General features: G+C 46.3%; 1 protein-coding gene across 5 annotated transcripts in view; it reads left to right on the top strand.

Moving 5' to 3' along the window:
- Window positions 1–18490, top strand: part of PPP1R16B (protein phosphatase 1 regulatory subunit 16B) — a 187648-nt gene that overhangs the window by 145100 nt on the left and 24058 nt on the right. For all 5 annotated transcript variants that reach the window (XM_053243464.1, XM_053243465.1, XM_053243466.1 and 2 more), the window contains exons 3-6: window positions 2674–2744; window positions 9733–9878; window positions 14921–15024; window positions 15455–15579. In XM_053243464.1, coding sequence (XP_053099439.1) covers window positions 2674–2744; window positions 9733–9878; window positions 14921–15024; window positions 15455–15579 — 446 coding nt within the window. The remainder of the gene's footprint in view (window positions 1–2673; window positions 2745–9732; window positions 9879–14920; window positions 15025–15454; window positions 15580–18490) is intronic.

The following is an 18490-nucleotide window of genomic DNA, read 5'->3' as shown; positions in this document are numbered from 1 at the left end:
TGGGAGACTTGATGTGTGAGCACTGTAAGATATTCGCCTCCGGGGATGGAGCTGCTCTGGGAAGAGCAGAAGGTTCCCAGTTCCCTCCCTGGCATCTCCAAGACAGGGTTGAGAAAGATTCCTGCCTCCAACCTTGGAGAAGCCGCTGCCAGTCTGTGTAGACAATTCTAAGTTAGATATGGCAGCTTCCTATGTTCCAGAGGTGCTGCCTCAGTGAGCCCAGGCCCTGATGGAACTTCTTTGGGGAATGTGAGCCCTGGGGTTCTCCTGGGTTCCAGCCTATGGTCGGGATCTTCATCCTGCCTCTTCAACTGAGAGTCTATGATAGGCTTGGCCATGACACCAGTGTTGGACATTAGCCATAGAGCAGTGGTTCCCAACCTGGGTTCCTTCAGGTGTTGCTGAACTACAACTCCTATCACCCCCAGCCACAATAAATTGCAGCTGGGAATGATGGGAGTTGTAGTTCAGCAACACTTGGAGGAACCCAGGTTGGGAACCACTGCCATAGAGGCTGGAGTTCAAATCCTCATTGAAGTGCACTAAGCCATGAAGTTCATTAAGTGGCCTTGGACCAGCCATTCTTTCTCTGCCCAGCCTACCTCACAGGTTGGTTATAAGGCCTGTGCCCTTTGGAGGAAGAGTGGAACAAAACATATCAATGATACATAAATAATTTGTAGAACAACTCCAAGAAGATTCTTTTTGTTGGACTCAAGGTTACTCTTGTTGCCATGTGAGAGAGGAATTTCTCAGGTTGGTTTTTTGCGAACAAGATTAAATCAAGCTTCTAAAATGTTTTTAATAAGGAAGGCCTTATTGAAAACTGAATGACAAACCCTGCGGGAGGGCAAAAGGTGAAACTTCAACAAAAAACTCATTAATTTAAAAATCTCCCTGTGTGTTTCAAATTTATCAAATAGCAGAGCCATAGTGCTGCTACAAATAGGTAGAGTTTGCTTATTTTGGTAAGCACCTCAGACTGATGCTGTGGATTTGACATGCTGTAAAAACTCAATTTTCCAAAGACAAAACCTTGTTTTTTTTCTGCCAGTGAAACCATTTCTGGACTTGATAGTTCTGTTACAAAAACATTGTGGATATTTTTCCAGCATGGAGGCCTTGTCAGTAATCCCCCATTTTACAACAGAACTAAAGTAGAGTTTGTGTTCTGTTTTACCACAGTATATATTTTAACTATATCCTTATACATGCTGAGGCTGTTTCACGAGCAGCCAAGTCCAGGCTTAGGTAGCCGTGCCTGGGCTTGGCTACCTGTGAGAACCACCAGGATCTCCCAGCCATGCTGCGGTGCCAAACCCAGTACCGAAGCCCGGCTCAGGCGCACCCTTAACCCGGCTCCTGGGATAATGTGTCAGTGTAAGCTGCTTGCAGGTCATGCTGACACAGAGATGGGTGCCTAGAGTGCCCATCCCCTGGGGGAATCCCCCATTGCTTTGCACCCGGTGCACTGTGGGAGACCCAGAGGCCCGGATAATGAGTCCCGGCCTCGGAGCGATTCATGCTGCATCAGGGATCATGTGGGAGTGTGGAGCATGCTCCCACCAGTCTAAGGGTGCTTATCTGGAGGAAAGGTAAGTTTTGCAAAGCTTTCCTCCTGCCTGTCCATTAAGTCATGTGAATAGGCCCACTCTGTATTTAAGGGGCCTGTATACTGGTTCACGTTTAAGATGAATACCTGTATAAGTCATTCCCATAAAGCAATGTACCTCACCTAACATGCTGCAAGACATTGGACCGCTTCTGTCTCAGCTTGTGTGTTTCAAAGTGGCATACATTCTGTTCACATGTAATACCTACAGTGTTCACTGGACGTGTGGAGGAGGAAACAAGACGATATGTGCCTGCCCTCTCCCCTACCTCAGGGTTCTTTATCAGGTGCAGAGCCCATGTGTCTTCAGTGGCACCTCTGTAGGTCCTTTTTTTTTGACCTTCCACAGAACATGGGAAGGTCACGAGTGGGGCAGGCAGCCATGCCAACATAGGTGACAGGCAGTGTTCCTTCTAAGGCGTGTGCACATGCACATGCTCACATGCCTTTTGACATCCGCTCAGTTAATTTTAGATCCTGCTCAGGTTGAATCAAGAAGGCCCCATTCCACATGCACATGCGCACACACTGCCTTGATACTGCCACTCAAAACAAAACTCATCCCGCACACAGATGAAAAAAGTTAGAGAGAACACTGGTGACAGGGCTCCCACACATGGTCCTGCATCTCCTTCTGCCTGCATATTCACATGGGGATGTGTGCCACTTGTGAACAGTACTATATGCAAACAGCCGTTGTAAAATGTAGAGAAGCCTGCATCAGGAGTAGCAATCATCTCCTGGGAGGAGGGAAATAGAGCTGTGTATAAAGAGTTGTGCTTGGTTTTCATCCTGTTGAAGTTAATGGGATTACACCGGCCAACAGTAAAACAAATTTAGTTTAGTCTGATTTTATCTGTATTTAAGTAGATACTCTTTTTAGACTTTGTGGTCAATTGTTTGGTGCATCTGAGGGTGAAATAATGCTGTAGGACACCTAGAAATGCAAATTGAGGTGGTATATACAGTAAATGTGTCAAATAAATAAATAAAGATGAATTATAAGTGAGTGACCATTTTTACTGTAAGTAATCAAATATTTCTTATATTGTCTTTTGCAGTCTGCTATTTGTTGAATAACAACTTCAGTCCAGACCTGTGTAATGAAGATGGATTAACTGCACTGCATCAGGTAGGCCTCTAGGAAAGCTTGAACTGTGATATGTTGGGGTCAGAGAGAGGAAGATGTTTGCACAGCAGCAGGGGTGTAGCTAGGGGAGAGGGGGCCCGTGTTCATCCCTCTCTCTGGCAGCCCCCCAGAGTGAGGGATATAATGAAGAAAATAGGGAGGGGTGGAACTGGAGGGCCCTCAGGAGCTGGGGGCCCGTGTTCTTTGAACCCTTTCGCTCAATTATAGCTACGCCCCTGCACAGCAGGCTTCCATGCTGCAAATGTGGGGCAGGTTATCAAGTTGTGTAATTGAAACTGCAACCTGATTGATCCCCCTTCTGTGCTGCAGTCTGCCAGGAACAGAAGGGGACAGCACAGGTTTGCTGCAGAAGTGTTCACACTATGTATTGTATGCTGGTGCGTGTGGTGTTTTTGGTTAATCCATTCCTTGACCCAGGCCAACTTTTGAATGGTGCTTTAGTTATGTTTATTCCAGTCCTGGAGTAGAGTCTTTGGAGCCAGCATGGTGTAGTGGTTAGAGTGCTGGACTAGGACCGGGGAGACCCGAGTTCAAATCTCCATTCAGCCATGAGACTTGCTGGGTGACTCTGGGCCAGTCACTTCTCTCTCAGCCTAGCCTACTTCACAGGGTTGTTGTGAAAGAGAAACATAAGTATGTAGTACACCACTCTGGGCTCCTTGGAGGAAGAGCGGGATATAAATGTAATAATAATAATAAATAAATAAAATAAATAGAGGCAGGACTAACAAACAGCCAGCAGCAAGAGCACTGGAGGCAGACTGCACTTGCCTCTCTGTAAATAATATCTGTCTCATTAATTAACCCATTAATATTCCTGATTCTACTCCACTGCCTTGTCCTTGCATACCACAGCTCTTTTCTACAGTGCACACAATAATTTCTCCACATGTACATGCCCAAGATCACTTGTGCAGAAAAGAGTTTGCTGCAGAAGTAACCTCTACACACACACACACACACACACACACACACACACACACACACACACACCTCATCCAGAAGACTCATAACCTCTTCCTTCCTCTGCCCGCCTAAAGCCCAACACATTCTGGCTTTCATTTTCAAAGGTTTGCAATCACAAGCCCTGTCCTGCCTTTCCCTAACCCAGCAGAAACCTCCCTTCTTTCCCAGATGTGGCCCACGTCTCCTGAGACCGCAGTCAGATTGCCAGTTTGGCTGCATCCTCTGGCTTCTTGGAGCACCTCGTTCGGAGACAGACAGTAATGTTTTAAGAACTGCGAGAGCCGTTATGACAGGGACCTTGTTCCCCATTGCGTACATGCTTTGTTTGTTTCATTGCACTACCCCAAAGGTGGCTAACCTGAGGCTCTCAAGCTTTTCTGGGACTACAACTCTCATCATCCCCAGCCGCAATAAACAGTGGCTGAAGATGATGGGAGTAGTAATCCGACAACAGCTGCAGAGCCTCGTGCTGGCCACCCCTGCACGATCATCTCTCGTCAGCTCGATGTTTCAGCCTTTTGAAGTATGACAAAAGCCTAAGAATAGAAACAATGAGTGTGCACACCGTGGGCGATTATGACTCTATGCATGCCACCTTCAACTCTCTGACAAAATAATTATCCCCATCCTTAGTATGAGCCTCAGCTTGAGACTGTCTGCTTCCTGCTTTTAGTCTGCAAGCCCTGCTCCCTTGCTTTCATTTTATCGGTCTTACATTTGCCCAACTTAAATTGACACCCATCCTAAAGTCATGATGGAAAAATAATATTTTAGTTGCCTCTTTCCTTCCTCCATGGTTGATGGAGAGGGGCAATTGAGTCAGGGAAATGTTTGCTTGAAATTAGGGATGTGCCGAAACACGATTCGGCTGTCAGAATTGTGGGTACCTCCCTTTAAAATCGAGGGGTTACATAGCCTCCTGAAAGCAGAGGAGAACAGGAGAACCTGCTCCTCCTCTGCTCTTCACCATCCCAGCACTCTCCTCAGCTATGCTCATGCACCGGCGGAGCATCTCCCAGCTTCCCCTGTGCACTACCAGCGTGCACATGGCCTCTGTGCATTGGCATGGCCAGCATGCACATGTGTGTGCCAATGCAGTGCAGTGCAGGGGCAGCTGGGAAATGCCCTGCCAGTGCATGGGCATAGCTTGAGGGAGCGCCAGGTTGGTGGCAATTGCGGTGAGCGGAGGAGCAGCAGCAGGTACAGACCTACTCTCGTCCGCTTTAAAGGGGTTGTGTAAGCCCTCACTTTTAAAGGGAGGTGCCCACGATTCAGACAGCCGAATCACATTTCGGCACATCCCTATTTGAAATGGCCTGGTTAATGGTGAAATCTCCCTCCTCCTAGTGCCATGATCCAAATTGCCCCCATGGTTGCTTTTAACCCACATTAACACTACTTTGACCCTGGAGTGCTAATGCCAGTCGGAGTAAACAGTCCTGGGCTCAGTGGACCAATGGCCTAACTCAGTATGAGCCAGCCTCCTATGGTCCCCATCATTAATGCTCATGGCTGGCAGGCACTTTGGGCAAAAGACCCCTGGAATTGGGTGTGAGTGCTTCTGATCCACCACATAAACCATGGGCGGGTGATGATAGGACTACGCAGGGCAATTAGAAATTGCAAGCAAATCACATGATATGCTTCTGAAGGGGCCTTGAAAGAGGGAGAGACAAGGTTGAATTCAGAAATTCCTCTCTCTTGCCTCAATATTCTGAAATCTGGCTGCGGCTGCTGCTGCTTAGCTTTGGGGGCAGGAGGCATCATCTGGAGGCCTCTTCTTCAGGCACTAAGGAGGTGGGCAGTAACAACAGAGGGAGGGTTGTTGAGCTGATTCCGAAGGCGGCTAACATCATCCAAAGTTCATTCCTTCTCAGTTCCTGTTATAAATGCTACTATTGATGGATCACGGCTGGAGCCCAGATTCTTCTGCAAATGAGCATTCTTTTTTAGTCCTGGGTAGATGTTTATTTTAAGATTGGAAGTGGGGTTGCTTATTGTCCTCATAGCCAAGGGAAATACAGTGGCAGATTGCTTCTGTTGAAACAACACAACTGCATCAGTAATATCTTTTTGGAGGGACCCATGCCAGGAAGATACCGTAGGGCAGGGAAAAGCAACCTCTGCTCTCCAGCTGTTGTTGAACTACAACTCTGATTATCCCCAGCCACAATTTATTCTCTGAAACCCTAGAGGGCTGCTGCTAGTCAGTGTTGACTATAATGACCTAGATGGATCAATGGTTTGACTCAGAACAAGGCATGTCCATATGTAGGCTCCCTTTCAGATGTCCCACTAAATGTGTGGATGTTGGGCATAGGCTGGGGGCACAATCTCATTCCCCGCTCCTGTATATTATACATGGGGAAGTATAATGAACAAACAGACCTGACAATCACTGCCATTTTTTTTATTTATATCTATGTACACCATTTTGGAAACTTTGTTGAAAATCGGTATATAAATATTTGCCGTAATTGTCGTCGTATTCGTTACAGATAAAGGTCAGCACAACATTATGTGTTCACTAGGCCATAAAGTGTGGTTCTTCTCCAAAAAAAATTTTTAAATTATATTTATGATTCTTTAGGATGGTTCAAGCAGAAACTCTTCTGCGTTTATTATAACAGAGACTGTTCCATAAGAAATGAAGATGAGTTTACACTATTATTGTGTTAATTGCAAGAATCAGTGGATATTAATGTGTGAAATTATTGTAATGAATTATCACCTGTGTAGATTGAAGAAAAACATTTCCTGGATTCTGGATTCTGCTCTGTAAACCTCCTTACTTTTCTAGCATTTGCTATTAGACTTTTGAAAGGAGAGAGGTTGGGTGGTTGTTTTTTTAATGAAAGCATGACAGAAATTCCTAAGAATAGTGCTGTATTACCAATCATTATGTTTTGTGCAATGGTGTTAGCATTGCTGATTCCTGCATACCCTCGAAAAATCTGAAAAGCCATATATGGCATGTTTTTCCTAATGGAATCTATTGTTTGACCTTGGTACAATAGGAAAAACCAAACTTACTGTCTAATTGCAAAGAAAAAAGCGAAAGGAAATAATTGAATGGAGTGCCCTGAAGACTTCTGTGGATTCTGCTTATTTGAAGCTGTCACTAAGGAAAAATTATAGTGGAGACAGTATACCTTAATAAATCCTATTCCTTTTGGCCCCTTCACCTTTGGAGAAAGTGTGGGAGCTACAGCAAAATAAGAGTAGGTTAAAATAAGAGAAAGAGTGATGTTCTTATAGACCAATTCCTGGAGGACTGATCTGTCAGTGGCTGCTAGTCTGTTGGCTATAGGCCACCTCCAGCTTCAGAGGTAAGATGCTTCTCAATACCAGTTGCAGAGGAGTAGCAGCAAGAGAGAGGCATGCCCTCACCTCTTGCCTGTGTGCTTCTCAGAGGCATCCTGTGAAACAGGATGCTGGATAGTGATGTGCATGGACCGCAGAGGCGTGGTCTGATGCGGGGTGTGTGTGTTGCTTTAAGGCAGGGGGGGTGTACTTACCCCTCCCGCCGCTTTCCCCCCTCCGGTGCTCCAGTTTTCGGCAAAATCTTCGGAGCGGCAGAGTTCCTCCCTGCCGCCCCTGCCCCCTTGTTGTCGGCCAAATCTGGAAGTAACAGGGGTGCATGCACCTGCCGCCTTGTGTGTCACGCAGGTCACTGTGACGTGCGTGGCACACACGCACATCGGGGGCACGCACACGCACTTTGGCGGCAGGCATGTGCGCCCGTGTTACTTCCGGATTTGGCTGACAAGGGGCCAGGGGTGGCAGGGAGGAACGCTGCCGCCCCGAAGATTTTGCTGAAAACTGGAGTGCGGGAAGGGTAAGTATAAGTACAACCCCCCACCCTTAAAGCAAAGCCCCCCCCCCCGATGGTTTGTCGGACTTCCGAACAAGCAAACCAGTTCTCAGATGGCCTGCGAACCAGTTCAAGCACATCCCTAATGCTGGGCTGGATGGGCCTTGGGCCTGATCTAGCAGGGCTGTTCTTAGAGCCCCTGGTGGCGCAGTGGTAAAACTGCCGCCCTGTAACCAGAAGGTTACAAGTTCGATCCTGACCAGGGGCTCAAGGTTGACTCAGCCTTCCATCCTTCCGAGGTCGGTAAAATGAGTACCCAGAATGTTGGGGGCAATATGCTAAAATCATTGTAAACCGCTTAGAGAGCTCTGGCTATAGAGCGGTATATAAATGTAAGTGCTATTGCTATTGCTATTATGTTCTTAAGCCCTGAGAAGTTTTGTAGCATTCTAGACTGTGCTGAAATAGGTGTTGGTGGCAGGGACCTTCTCATCTCAGGATCATTAAGCATTGGTGAAATTGCTTAACTTTTAGTGGGTACTTTTACTAGCTGCTGTGAACAGGAATCTGGTGGAGTGTTTCTGGGAACACACATTTACATTCTCTGGGTAATAATATATAGCAGTCAGCATTTTTTAAAAAAGAAGATAGAGGATAGCTTTCCAGATAAAAAGATGGTATCATAGAAGAGCAGTCATTGCCTGTGGTACATGCAGGTTTTTAAATTTTTGTTTTTTGTCCTGATGTGGTCTCTGGTCAGACCAAGTTTTCAGATTTCAGTTATGCATCACATTGTACACTGGAAATCTGCACTGCTGCAACAGGTGTGTTTGGTGGGACTGTTATGGGCATGTATTGGATAGTGCCCATGGGGAGAAAAATACTCTCAATCATGCCATTCTACCCTGATCCAATAGTTGGTGCATTTTTCCACACTCTATAGGGATAGGCAGCATGCACTTGCTGCTTTCTAAAATGGGGGAAATATTTTCTCTACAAGACTGAAACTGATTAGACCTGCAGCTGCTTTGAATTCTGTAGAGCTGTGGAAACAGCTGCAATCAGAAACAAGAAAACTGAGCAAGTAGGTATGCTCCTTCACCCCTTGTGAGGCTCCTCTCTTTTAACTCATTGCATTTGTGCAGCTATCAAGCTACCAGTGCTGGATCAGGTGGCAGTAAGGTGTAAGTTGCTCCCAAGAAACTGTCCGCTGTATAAGTAAAGCTTAATACATCTGTGTTTCATTATTTCTGAATGTAAATTCTTTACTGTTATACTTCTGATACATATTACAGGAGAAACTTGTTATACGTGGATTCTTTATCCGCGGTTTTGCATATTCACAGGTGCCTAATTGACACCTGATTTCAGTATCCGTGAGAGGTCTGGAGTGCAGAAGTCACTTCCAGCTGCTATTTTGTCAGTGGGAGCCATTTTGTGGCTCATTTCAGCAAACAAAATGGAAAGAAATCTGCGAATTTGGGGACCTTGGGAGAGGTATTGCTAGATGCCAGGAGACCCATGGAGCATGGTAGAGCACTATTTGGCCCATTTGGTGGTGTGTGTGTTTTTAAAAAAAATCTGGGAACCTAACCCCTGTGTTCCCATAGATTCAATTACTCATTATCTGCTATTTCATTACTTGTGGTAATCTACGGGAACGGAACCCCCAGGGATGGAGCAAGGATGCCAGCGGCCCCTGTCCAGCTCACAAGTGGCAGCCGCCACCGTCTCAGCCAGGCCCCCTCGGCTCTGTTTTTGAAAGGCTTCCGCCAGCACTGAGTTCCCAGCCTGGCCGTAAATGTGTGTGTCTGCTTTGCAAGCAGAGCTCTCGGCTGTGCTGTGAATGTGGTGCCAGCCGAAGTTTACTTGCAAATGGGGGACGCGGCCCCATTTGCTAATGTGCTCATGCCACCTGCGTCTGATGTCAGACGCACAGTGGCCTAGGTTCTTTGAAACCCACCCCCCACCCCCACGCAATGGTGGCTCCACCCCAGGAAACCCCACAGATAATGAGGTCCACCTGCATGCTGTTATAAATATTATTTCTATTCCCTACTGTTACATCCCATCCGGTATTATATTACCACTGTGTTATATTACATCTGGTCAAAGACCATAATACTGTAAATATTGTAAATATTTACTAACCTATTTATGTACTTACATTTGCATTTCATACTTCAACAGTGCTGCATAGATAACTATGAAGAGATTGTAAAGCTTCTCCTGAACCATGGGGCCAACGTCAATGCAAAAGACAATGAACTGTGGACTCCTCTGCATGCCGCAGCAACATGTGGGCACATCAACCTCGTGAAGATCCTGATTCAGCAGTAGGTGACTCATGATACTTTGTGTTGCATTGGATACTCTGGAATATATTTATGTGTGTGTGTGTGTGTGTGTGTGTGTGTGTGTGTGTGTGTGTTTGGGTCACTATAGTTTGTTCTGAATTTCCTATCCACTCCTGCTATGGTAACTGCAACCTGCTTCATTACCTTCAGTGGGTCAGAACCTAAAGCACAGAAGCAGAGACAAGATAGGATGGATGTCTGTCTGTCTGTCTGTCTGGGGTATCCAGTCACAGCACACCTACTGTATTTACCTGAATCCAGGTCAAGGTTTTCTCGCAGTTCTTTCCTATTAAGTATTGGGAAAGGATGGGGGTCATCTTAAATTCATAAATCCAGAGTCTTCTTTCATTTGGGTAAATACAGGTAGAACTTGCATTTAACCTCTCTTTTAAGGCATCGTCGTGCATTCAGAGTCACCTTCTATTAGGTTAAATACGGTATAATGTCCTATTCTGTCCCACAGACAAGAGCCTATGAGCTCTGGAAAGTGGCATGGCGAGGCAAGGCAGGGTTCGGCACCACAAACAGGCCCACAGGACAGGCAGATCTGATAGTAGTCTGTGATAGCCTGAGCTCTTAAATATCTCCAAGCTCAGGCTACCATGCTCAACTCCATCTCCCTTCCTGGAGAGTGGAAGCCTTAAAAAGGCAGCCTTCTGGCCTCTGTTCGGCACCTGCCCTGTCTCTTGCTGATCCTGCCCTGTCTGTTGCTGGTGCTGGCCTGCAAATACCTGGTTGTGCAGGGCTTGACCCGGGGCTGTAGCTCAGTGGTCGAGCATCTGCTTTGCATGCAGAGGTGTCCAAGTTCAGTTCCTGGCAGCATCTCCAAGTAGGGCTAGGGAAGACTCTTGCCTGAAACCTTGGAGAGACACTGCCATTCAGGGCTGACACTACAGAGCTGGATGGGCCAAGGGTCTGACTCAGTATAAAGTAACTTCCTGTCTGTCTTCCTATCCCAGACACTAGGGAGCTGTGGTGCCTAGACTAGGTTTTCAGAGGCAGAGTTGTTTAATAGCATCTTTATTTGTCCCTGACAAGCCCTGCTTCTGTTCTAGGTATATTATATGTAAAGGGGATAAAGAGAAGCCCATTTATCCCCCTGCCCACAGTGTCCATCACTAAGTTCAGTAATTTTTGTCAAATGTCCATTGCCAGGCTTCTAACATTTTGGGCTGGCTCCTGGATCCAAAGAAAATCTGTCAAGGCCTAATGTGGTGCAATGCTGTGGGAGGGCCTGGCTCTTCAGAGAGCTCGAGTTCTGAGGGTGTCATTCCACGGGGCTCCGAGGCTGCTGTTTTGGAGGGCTCCAGCTCAGAAGGGTTACATAAGAACAGCCCTGCTGGATCAGGCCCAAGGCCCATCTAGTCCATCATCCTGTTTCACACAGTGACCCACCAGATGCTTCTGGGAAGCCCACAGGCAGGAGCTGAGGCAGGAGCCCTCTTTCCTCTGTTACTCCCCTGCAACTGGTTCTTTCAAGCTCCAGGCTGGTATCAAGGCCCAGGACTGGGTCTGTTACTGATCTTATCTCCTCAAGGTCAGACTCAGAGTCGCTACTCAGAGTGGAGGTCATTCTAGATAACAGACTTGGATCCCAGAACATTTCTTCTGCTTTCCCCATGGATGAGTAGCTGTAGTGTTCTGCATCGGATTTGTTCCAAGTGAAGTTGGCAGAAGGCAAGATTTGGATTTGTGCAATGATTTCCCTTTCATATTTCCATTAGATAGTAACCAGGTGGTGTAGTTAAGAGAACGGCAGAAGGTGGTTCATGGTGCACTGGGGGCCCATTGGCCACTTTCTGATGGACCACCTCATCCCTGCTGGTTGCAGGGATTCTTCCAAAGGGTCTGATCCAGCAAGGCACTCCTTCGAGCAAAACTACATATGCTGTGCTGGAGCTCTGTGTTCAGAACTCCCAACAGAAGTTTCTTTTTGTATCAGCAGTGGAGGAGGAGGTTTGGACTGGGGTGCAGCACAGTGGGGAAGAGCCAACTCTCTTCCCCTGAAACAGTTCCCTAAATTGCCCCCTTCCCAAAACAGATATTAGTTGCAGAGGGGAAGACTTACATGCCTCTAAGTTTTTGTCCCAGTTTACAAAGATAAACAACTTGGCCCCAAGTAGTAAACAACTTGATCCCCAGGTTTCTTAAGGGCCACCTGCTCTCAGCCAAATCTACCCACTTTACTAGGTCAGCAGGAAGGGCACTGCTCCATGTGCCTACACCAGCTGACACTTCTTTGTTGAACATGCAGGGCATGTTGAATATGCCTTCTCCGTGGTTGCCCCCAGGCTGTGAAACTCACTCTCACATGAGATCTACATGGCTCCCTCACTCCCAGTATTTTAGAGGGAACTGAAGACTGCCCATTTACTCAGGCCTTTGGTTAACAAGAGGCTCCTCTCAGTTTCCCTGATGCTTATAGCTGTTGTTAGTTTTTAGTGTCTTTTTAATGAAATTGTATTATTGTTTTATCTGCTATTTTTATTGTTCACTGCCCTGGTGTCATAGGATGAAGAGGGGTATATAACTGTAAAGAATAGCTTCAGGGAGGATTTGTATCAGGGCTGTGGTGTAGGGGGAAAGGGTTGGATTGCTTCCCCCTATGCCACAACTGCAATCCAACTCTGAGCCTCCCATGGCAACTTTTACAAAAACGTTTTATTGGAAATTCCAGCCACGGAACTCCAACATAACGTGCAATTTGGTCCTTATATTCTGAAGCAAGGTTGCATACTTAGGATCACTGGGCAGCACCAGACTAAGTTAGTCGTTCTGAAGCCCCATTTAAATCAATGGGACTGAAGTAATCATGACCCATTGATTTCAGTAGCACTTAGACATGACTAACTAGTCTGGATGCTGGATGAGTATGCACTCTTGCTTTGCAAATTTAAAACACACTGAAGTTCTTGTAGATAAATAAAAATAAACCATACAACTCCGACATCAGCCCATCTATATATATAATTCTCCTGGGTGTGCCCAGGAGAAATGCGTCCCGGCAGCCCAGCTGATTGGCTGGGCTGCAGGGGGCGCCTGATTGGTCCTGGCGGCACACCCAGGAGAACGGCGGCAGCGGCGGCCATGGCCGCCGGGCCTGGCCGGGCGAGGTGAGGAGGCGGCGGGGGAAGCCGGGTGAGGCGGCGGCGGGCCCGGGCGGAGGAGGTGGCGGGCCCGGCTGGGAGGAGGTGGCGGGCCCAGGGGAAGCCGGAGGCCAGGGGAAGCCGGAGGAGGAGGCGGGCCGGGCGAGGCGGCAGCGGGCCCGGCCGGAGCCACGGGCGGCGGTGGTGGGCCCGGGCAGAGCCCAACTAGAGGCACAGATGCTCTGTGCCCGGGCCCACTAGTTTAATGTAAAGTGTCATTTCTGCCTATCTGAGTTTAACCAACCTTAAAGGGCTGTGCAAAGATTAAAACGGGGAAAACCTATATATAGCCCTGAGCTCATTGGAGGCAAGGTAGAATAGAAATACAATGAGATAAACAAATTCTGCTTGTTGGGAATAATAAGAATGCTGTGGTCTTTGCACTGTGTCAGTGTCTCTCTGTACCAAGGGGCAATAGGATTTTTTGTTTTGTTTTGCTTCAGAATACAGCACAGTATGAGGTTGTTCCAAGCAAAGTAGTATTCTGTAAGAAGTCTTTCAGATCAAAGGGCCTGTTTAAATACAGAATCAAAAGGCTTCAGTGTCAGAATATGGGGCCCACAGAGACCTGTAGAAGTAGCAGCAGTACAAAGGATGTCTGATCCTGTGCTTTGTTTGCTGATTTGGATGGTCTCCATAAAAATAGCTTGCAAGTGTGTTTTTACATTGTAATTTCCTCTGTTCTCAAGGGGAGGAAAAATGAGCATGAATATCAATACAAGTGGCTGCTTGGTCTGTACTTCAAAGGCTGTAAATGTCAAGGCAGATCAAGCTTAATCTGTATTAGAATATCATTTTCACTTTGAAGCCACTTGTGAGTCTAAATGCACACTGTGAACCTTGCATTTTATTACAGGGACAGAAATTATCTTGTTGAACCAGACTGCTAGGGCTGTTAATTTGGGGGTGATTTTGTGAGACAGCAGGCAGCATACAGGCAAACACTGCCCTTGTGTTAGAATGTTGCCCACAGACAACAATTTTTCTGATCCCTCTGAAGTATGTCTCTGAGGGTCTCCCAGCCTTTGGGGACATATTTTCAGGAGCAGTAGAGGTGGGAATAAGATTGTTGCGTGCATAGAACATTCTACTACAAGGGCAGCATGATATATATTTTTAAAATATGTGTGTGTGTGTGTGTGTGTGTGTGTGTGTGTGTGTGTGTGTGTGTGTATAGTGAGGAATTTTAGTGAGGAATTAATTTTTCTTCAAATATATAGTGGGAAGTCAGATTCTTTTCAGAAGTTGCTTTTCTTTATTGCCTTAGTGGCAGTAGCTGGTCTAGATGTTATTTTTGGAAGGGGATTGATGTCACCATGGCACGTTTCTGCCTTTCAGCTGTATCATGAAGCAGAACAACTCATTGAGTGAGTTGGGGCCATCATGCCCCTGAATTTTTCTGTTGCTACTTCTGGCCACTAATATAGCATAGTAACACAGGAAGCTGCCTTCTGCCAAGTCAGACCATTGGTCCCTCTACCTCAATATTGTCTATAGTGATCAGCAATGGCTTCTCCCAAGTTTTCAGGCAGGAGTCTTTCCCATCCCAGTCCTACGTGGAGATGCCAGGGAGTGAACCTGAAACCTTCTGCAAGCAAAGCAGATCAGATGCTAGGCTACTGCCTGCACAGTGTCTCCAACTCATGCAGAGTTGTACTGGGAGATGGAGAAGTCACCCTATGGATGCGGCTCTCCATGGCAAAAGTAATGTCTAGGCTAGTGTTAGGCTCCTTTGCCCTATTTGTCACCTAAGAAAGCACCAGTGGGATACCTCAGCCAAAGTGTGTTTCAATTATCATATATACCCTCCAAAGCACTTGAGGCCCTTAAATCCAAGTATGTGGGTATATCTTATGCCTGACATTCTTCTTGCAGTGGAGCAGACCTGCTGGCTGTGAATGCAGATGGAAATATGCCGTATGACCTCTGTGAAGACGAGCCAACCCTAGATGTCATTGAGACTTGCATGGCATACCAGGGTAAGGTGGGGTATGAAAACATGGTGCTTCCAGTGTGGGATCATGTTGCTCTCTCTCATTTTCCTTCCTATGGTACTGCTTTTCTGACTGAAGGCTGAGCACTCTGGTTCTTTTTCCACATCCGTGAAAGGCATCCGTGCATTCCACGTATTGGTGAATTTTGCCTATTTTTAAAACCTCAAAAGAAGAAACTGGGTCTCTTAGGCCAAACTGCAGATATGTGAAACCACCCTTACCGTGTTTTAAGCCCCTAAGATGTACATCCAAGCAAAACAGCAGTCTATAAAAGGCAAATTATGTATTTTATTTATTTATTTAAACATATTTGTATACCACCCAAAACACAAGTCTCTGGGTGGTTAGGCTAGCCATGTTCATGCATGCCCCCCCCCCATTTATTGTTGTGTTCATCTCCTCTTGTTCACTGTAGGAATCACACAGGAGAAAATCAATGAAATGCGGGCTGCCCCGGAGCAAGTGATGGTCGACGATATCACTGAGATGGTAGCGACAGGGCAGGATCTGAACAGAACTGACGTACAAGGTGCTACACTGGTGAGCCACAATCCCGATGCATTTTGACACCTTGTGTGATGGGGAAGTGGACTTGCTTTTGAGTACAGCTGGACCTTGAAATGACTGGCTCGAGAGATAAAATAATATTTGAGAGATAAAAATCGTTCAAGAGAATTTGATTTCCCATGGTGTATACACACCTTGGTTTTGGTCTTGCTTTTGCTTCTGTGCAACCAAGTTTTGCAGGTTTTTGAAATGCTATAACAACCCTAACACCACCTACACAAATTAAGCTATTCACTAGTGTAGGGAAAGCAGACGGAGTACACACATCACAGCCAATTTCCTTTTTCAAACTGTCTTCAGTTCTCTGAGGGGAACATTCCTCCAACATGAGCAAAATATAAAGCCCTTTTAAAAATCAGCTGTCTTGGTTTTATTTTTCTATTGTCTTGACCCTGTTATTTTTATGCAGCTATTTATTTCATTTTACATATATTTTATTGCTATTGTTAATCACCCTGGAAGCTATGCTAGAAAGAGAGAGAGGGAGAGAGAAAGAATCTATATCTATAATACTAAATAAAGTTTAAATAATGTGGAAGCTGGCGGAAAATAAACCTACAATTTACCCCAGAACCCAGCCGGTATTGGTACCTAAGTTTCTCTTCATACTTGCAATACTTCAGCAATATACTTCATCCCAAATGATAGCTTCTTGCTGTCCTTTCCCCCTTTCAGGCTTAAAATGTTTACATTTGGCTTAGGTTCTACTCTGCAGATTCATCAATTTAGGTCTCCAAGCTACTGTTATACAAAGTGCAAAGCTGATAGCTGGGTAATGTTTGGCATCATTGTGCCATGCTATACATAATAGTTCAGTTTTGTTTTGATTTATTAATGTATCAATAAATAAATAATGAAAACACAATGGGCCTGGTCTGGATGATACCAAGGTCATCCCATGGAACTGATTGCCAAGAAATTTAGGACCAACAAAAGGAAGTACTTTTTCACATAACACATACTCATCCTATGGAATTCTCTGCCACAAGATGTGGTGACAGCCAACAGCCTGGATGGCTTTAAGAGGGGTGTAGATAAATTCATGGAGAACAGGTCTATCAATGGCTACTAGTCTGAGGGCTATAGGCCACCTCCAGCCTCAGAGGCAAGATAACTCCCAGTTGCAGAGGAGTAGCAGTAGAAGAAAGGGCATTCCCTCAGCTTTTGCCTGCGGGCTTCTCAGAGGCATCTGGTGGGCCACTATGCGAAAGGATTCTGGACTTGAGAGGCCCTGATGCAGTAGGGCTGTTCTTACGATATTCCGTCTGCCTAGCCCACCATATGTGATCAGGATACGCACACTCTGTGGGCATGCATGTCCTTCCCCTTCCTCTTGATGTGCAGAGTTTGCCTCTTCTGAATCATGGCAGGGCAGGACAGACTTCATTTGAACTGCACATCTACATAGGCTAGAAATGCTAGAAGACATGCACACTTAAGGCACACGTATATCTTCATCCCATGGGATGGAGCATTGTCCAATTGGTCCATTAATTCATAACATCAATATTCTAAGTAAATAATAAATTATAAACGTATTTTAAACTATGAACTAATTAATTCATAACATTAATATAGAGACTATAACTATAACTAGCTGGGCCAGGCGCAGAGCATCTGTGCCTCCGGCCAGCTCAGCCACCGCCACTGTTCCCCCCCCATCCCACCCCCAGCTTTCTGGCCAGCTTTCTGGCAAGCCCAGCTGGAAAGCCAGCCTTCCACCTCTTCCCACTCCCTCCTCCCGGGGGGCGGCCGGGCCAGGCCGGCCCGCTGCCACCTCCAGCCTCCTCCTCCCCCTCCCGGCCTCTTTCCCTGCCTGCCTGTCAGCCAGCCCGGCGGCAGGCACTCTCCTTTCCCTCTCCACTGGTTGGCCCGGTGGTGGGCACTCTCCTTTTCTGCCCGCCGGCCCAGCAGTGGGTGCTCTCCTTCCTGGCCAGCCCGGTGGTGGGCACTGTCCCTCCCTGCTGACCGGCCCGGTGGCTGGCATTTTCCCTCCCGCAGTTGGCCACCATTTTCTCTCTCCGCACCTGTCGCTAGTCCAGCAGCTGCTCGCGAACTCTCGCAAGAGCTTGCCATGCATGGGATTAGCAACGGGTACGCCTAGGAGAAATAAATATATAGATGGTCTTGAAACGTTAAGTACTTGAAAACTTCACATAGTCCAAAATGCAGTGGTGAAGCTGTTATCAGGAGCCCCATACAGGGATCAAGAGACTCCCCTGCTGTACCATCTTCATTGGCTCCCAATTAGTTTTTCCAGGGACAGTTCAAGGTGTTGCTTACCTTTAAAATCCTAAACAGTATGGGGCTGTAGTACTAGAAGGACTGTTTTCCCCCATATGAATCTGCCAGAACACTGAGATCGTCTGGCAGGGCTCTGCTTTGACTTCCACTCCCATTGGTTGTTTGGTTGGCAGCAAACCAGAACAAGGCCTTCTCTGTGGTGGTGCCTAAATTGTGGAGCTTCCACCCTCTTGAAACTGCACAGGCCTCTCCATGGTAGCCTTTCACCAAGGAGTTAAAACCTTTCTTATTCAAGCAAGCATTTGCTGGCTACTGAGCTGCTGCAAGTCAGCTGCTGTATCTGTGCTGGTGTGTGTGTCTTTTTAAAGAACATTTATCCTGTGTTTTATATTGCTTAATCTTATTTTTATCATTGTGTACCACACTGTGTATTTCTGAATAGAAAAGTGGTATACAAACAGACCTTTCCACAATCCAAATATGTTAGAGTTTTAAAATATATATATAAATATTTTTCTAGTTAATAGTTCAGACATTAGATAGAGACAGAAATATTTGCATAACAAATATTTCAAATCCAAACACAGGGAAAGAGAAATCCTCCAGTATTTCATAAAACAGTAAAACTCCAAAATAAAAT

Source organism: Hemicordylus capensis, chromosome 4, assembly GCF_027244095.1.
Source record: "Hemicordylus capensis ecotype Gifberg chromosome 4, rHemCap1.1.pri, whole genome shotgun sequence".
Lineage (NCBI taxonomy): Eukaryota > Metazoa > Chordata > Lepidosauria > Squamata > Cordylidae > Hemicordylus > Hemicordylus capensis.
Note: the sequence above shows the minus strand (reverse complement) of the source record. Positions and strands in the feature narration are given on the sequence as shown.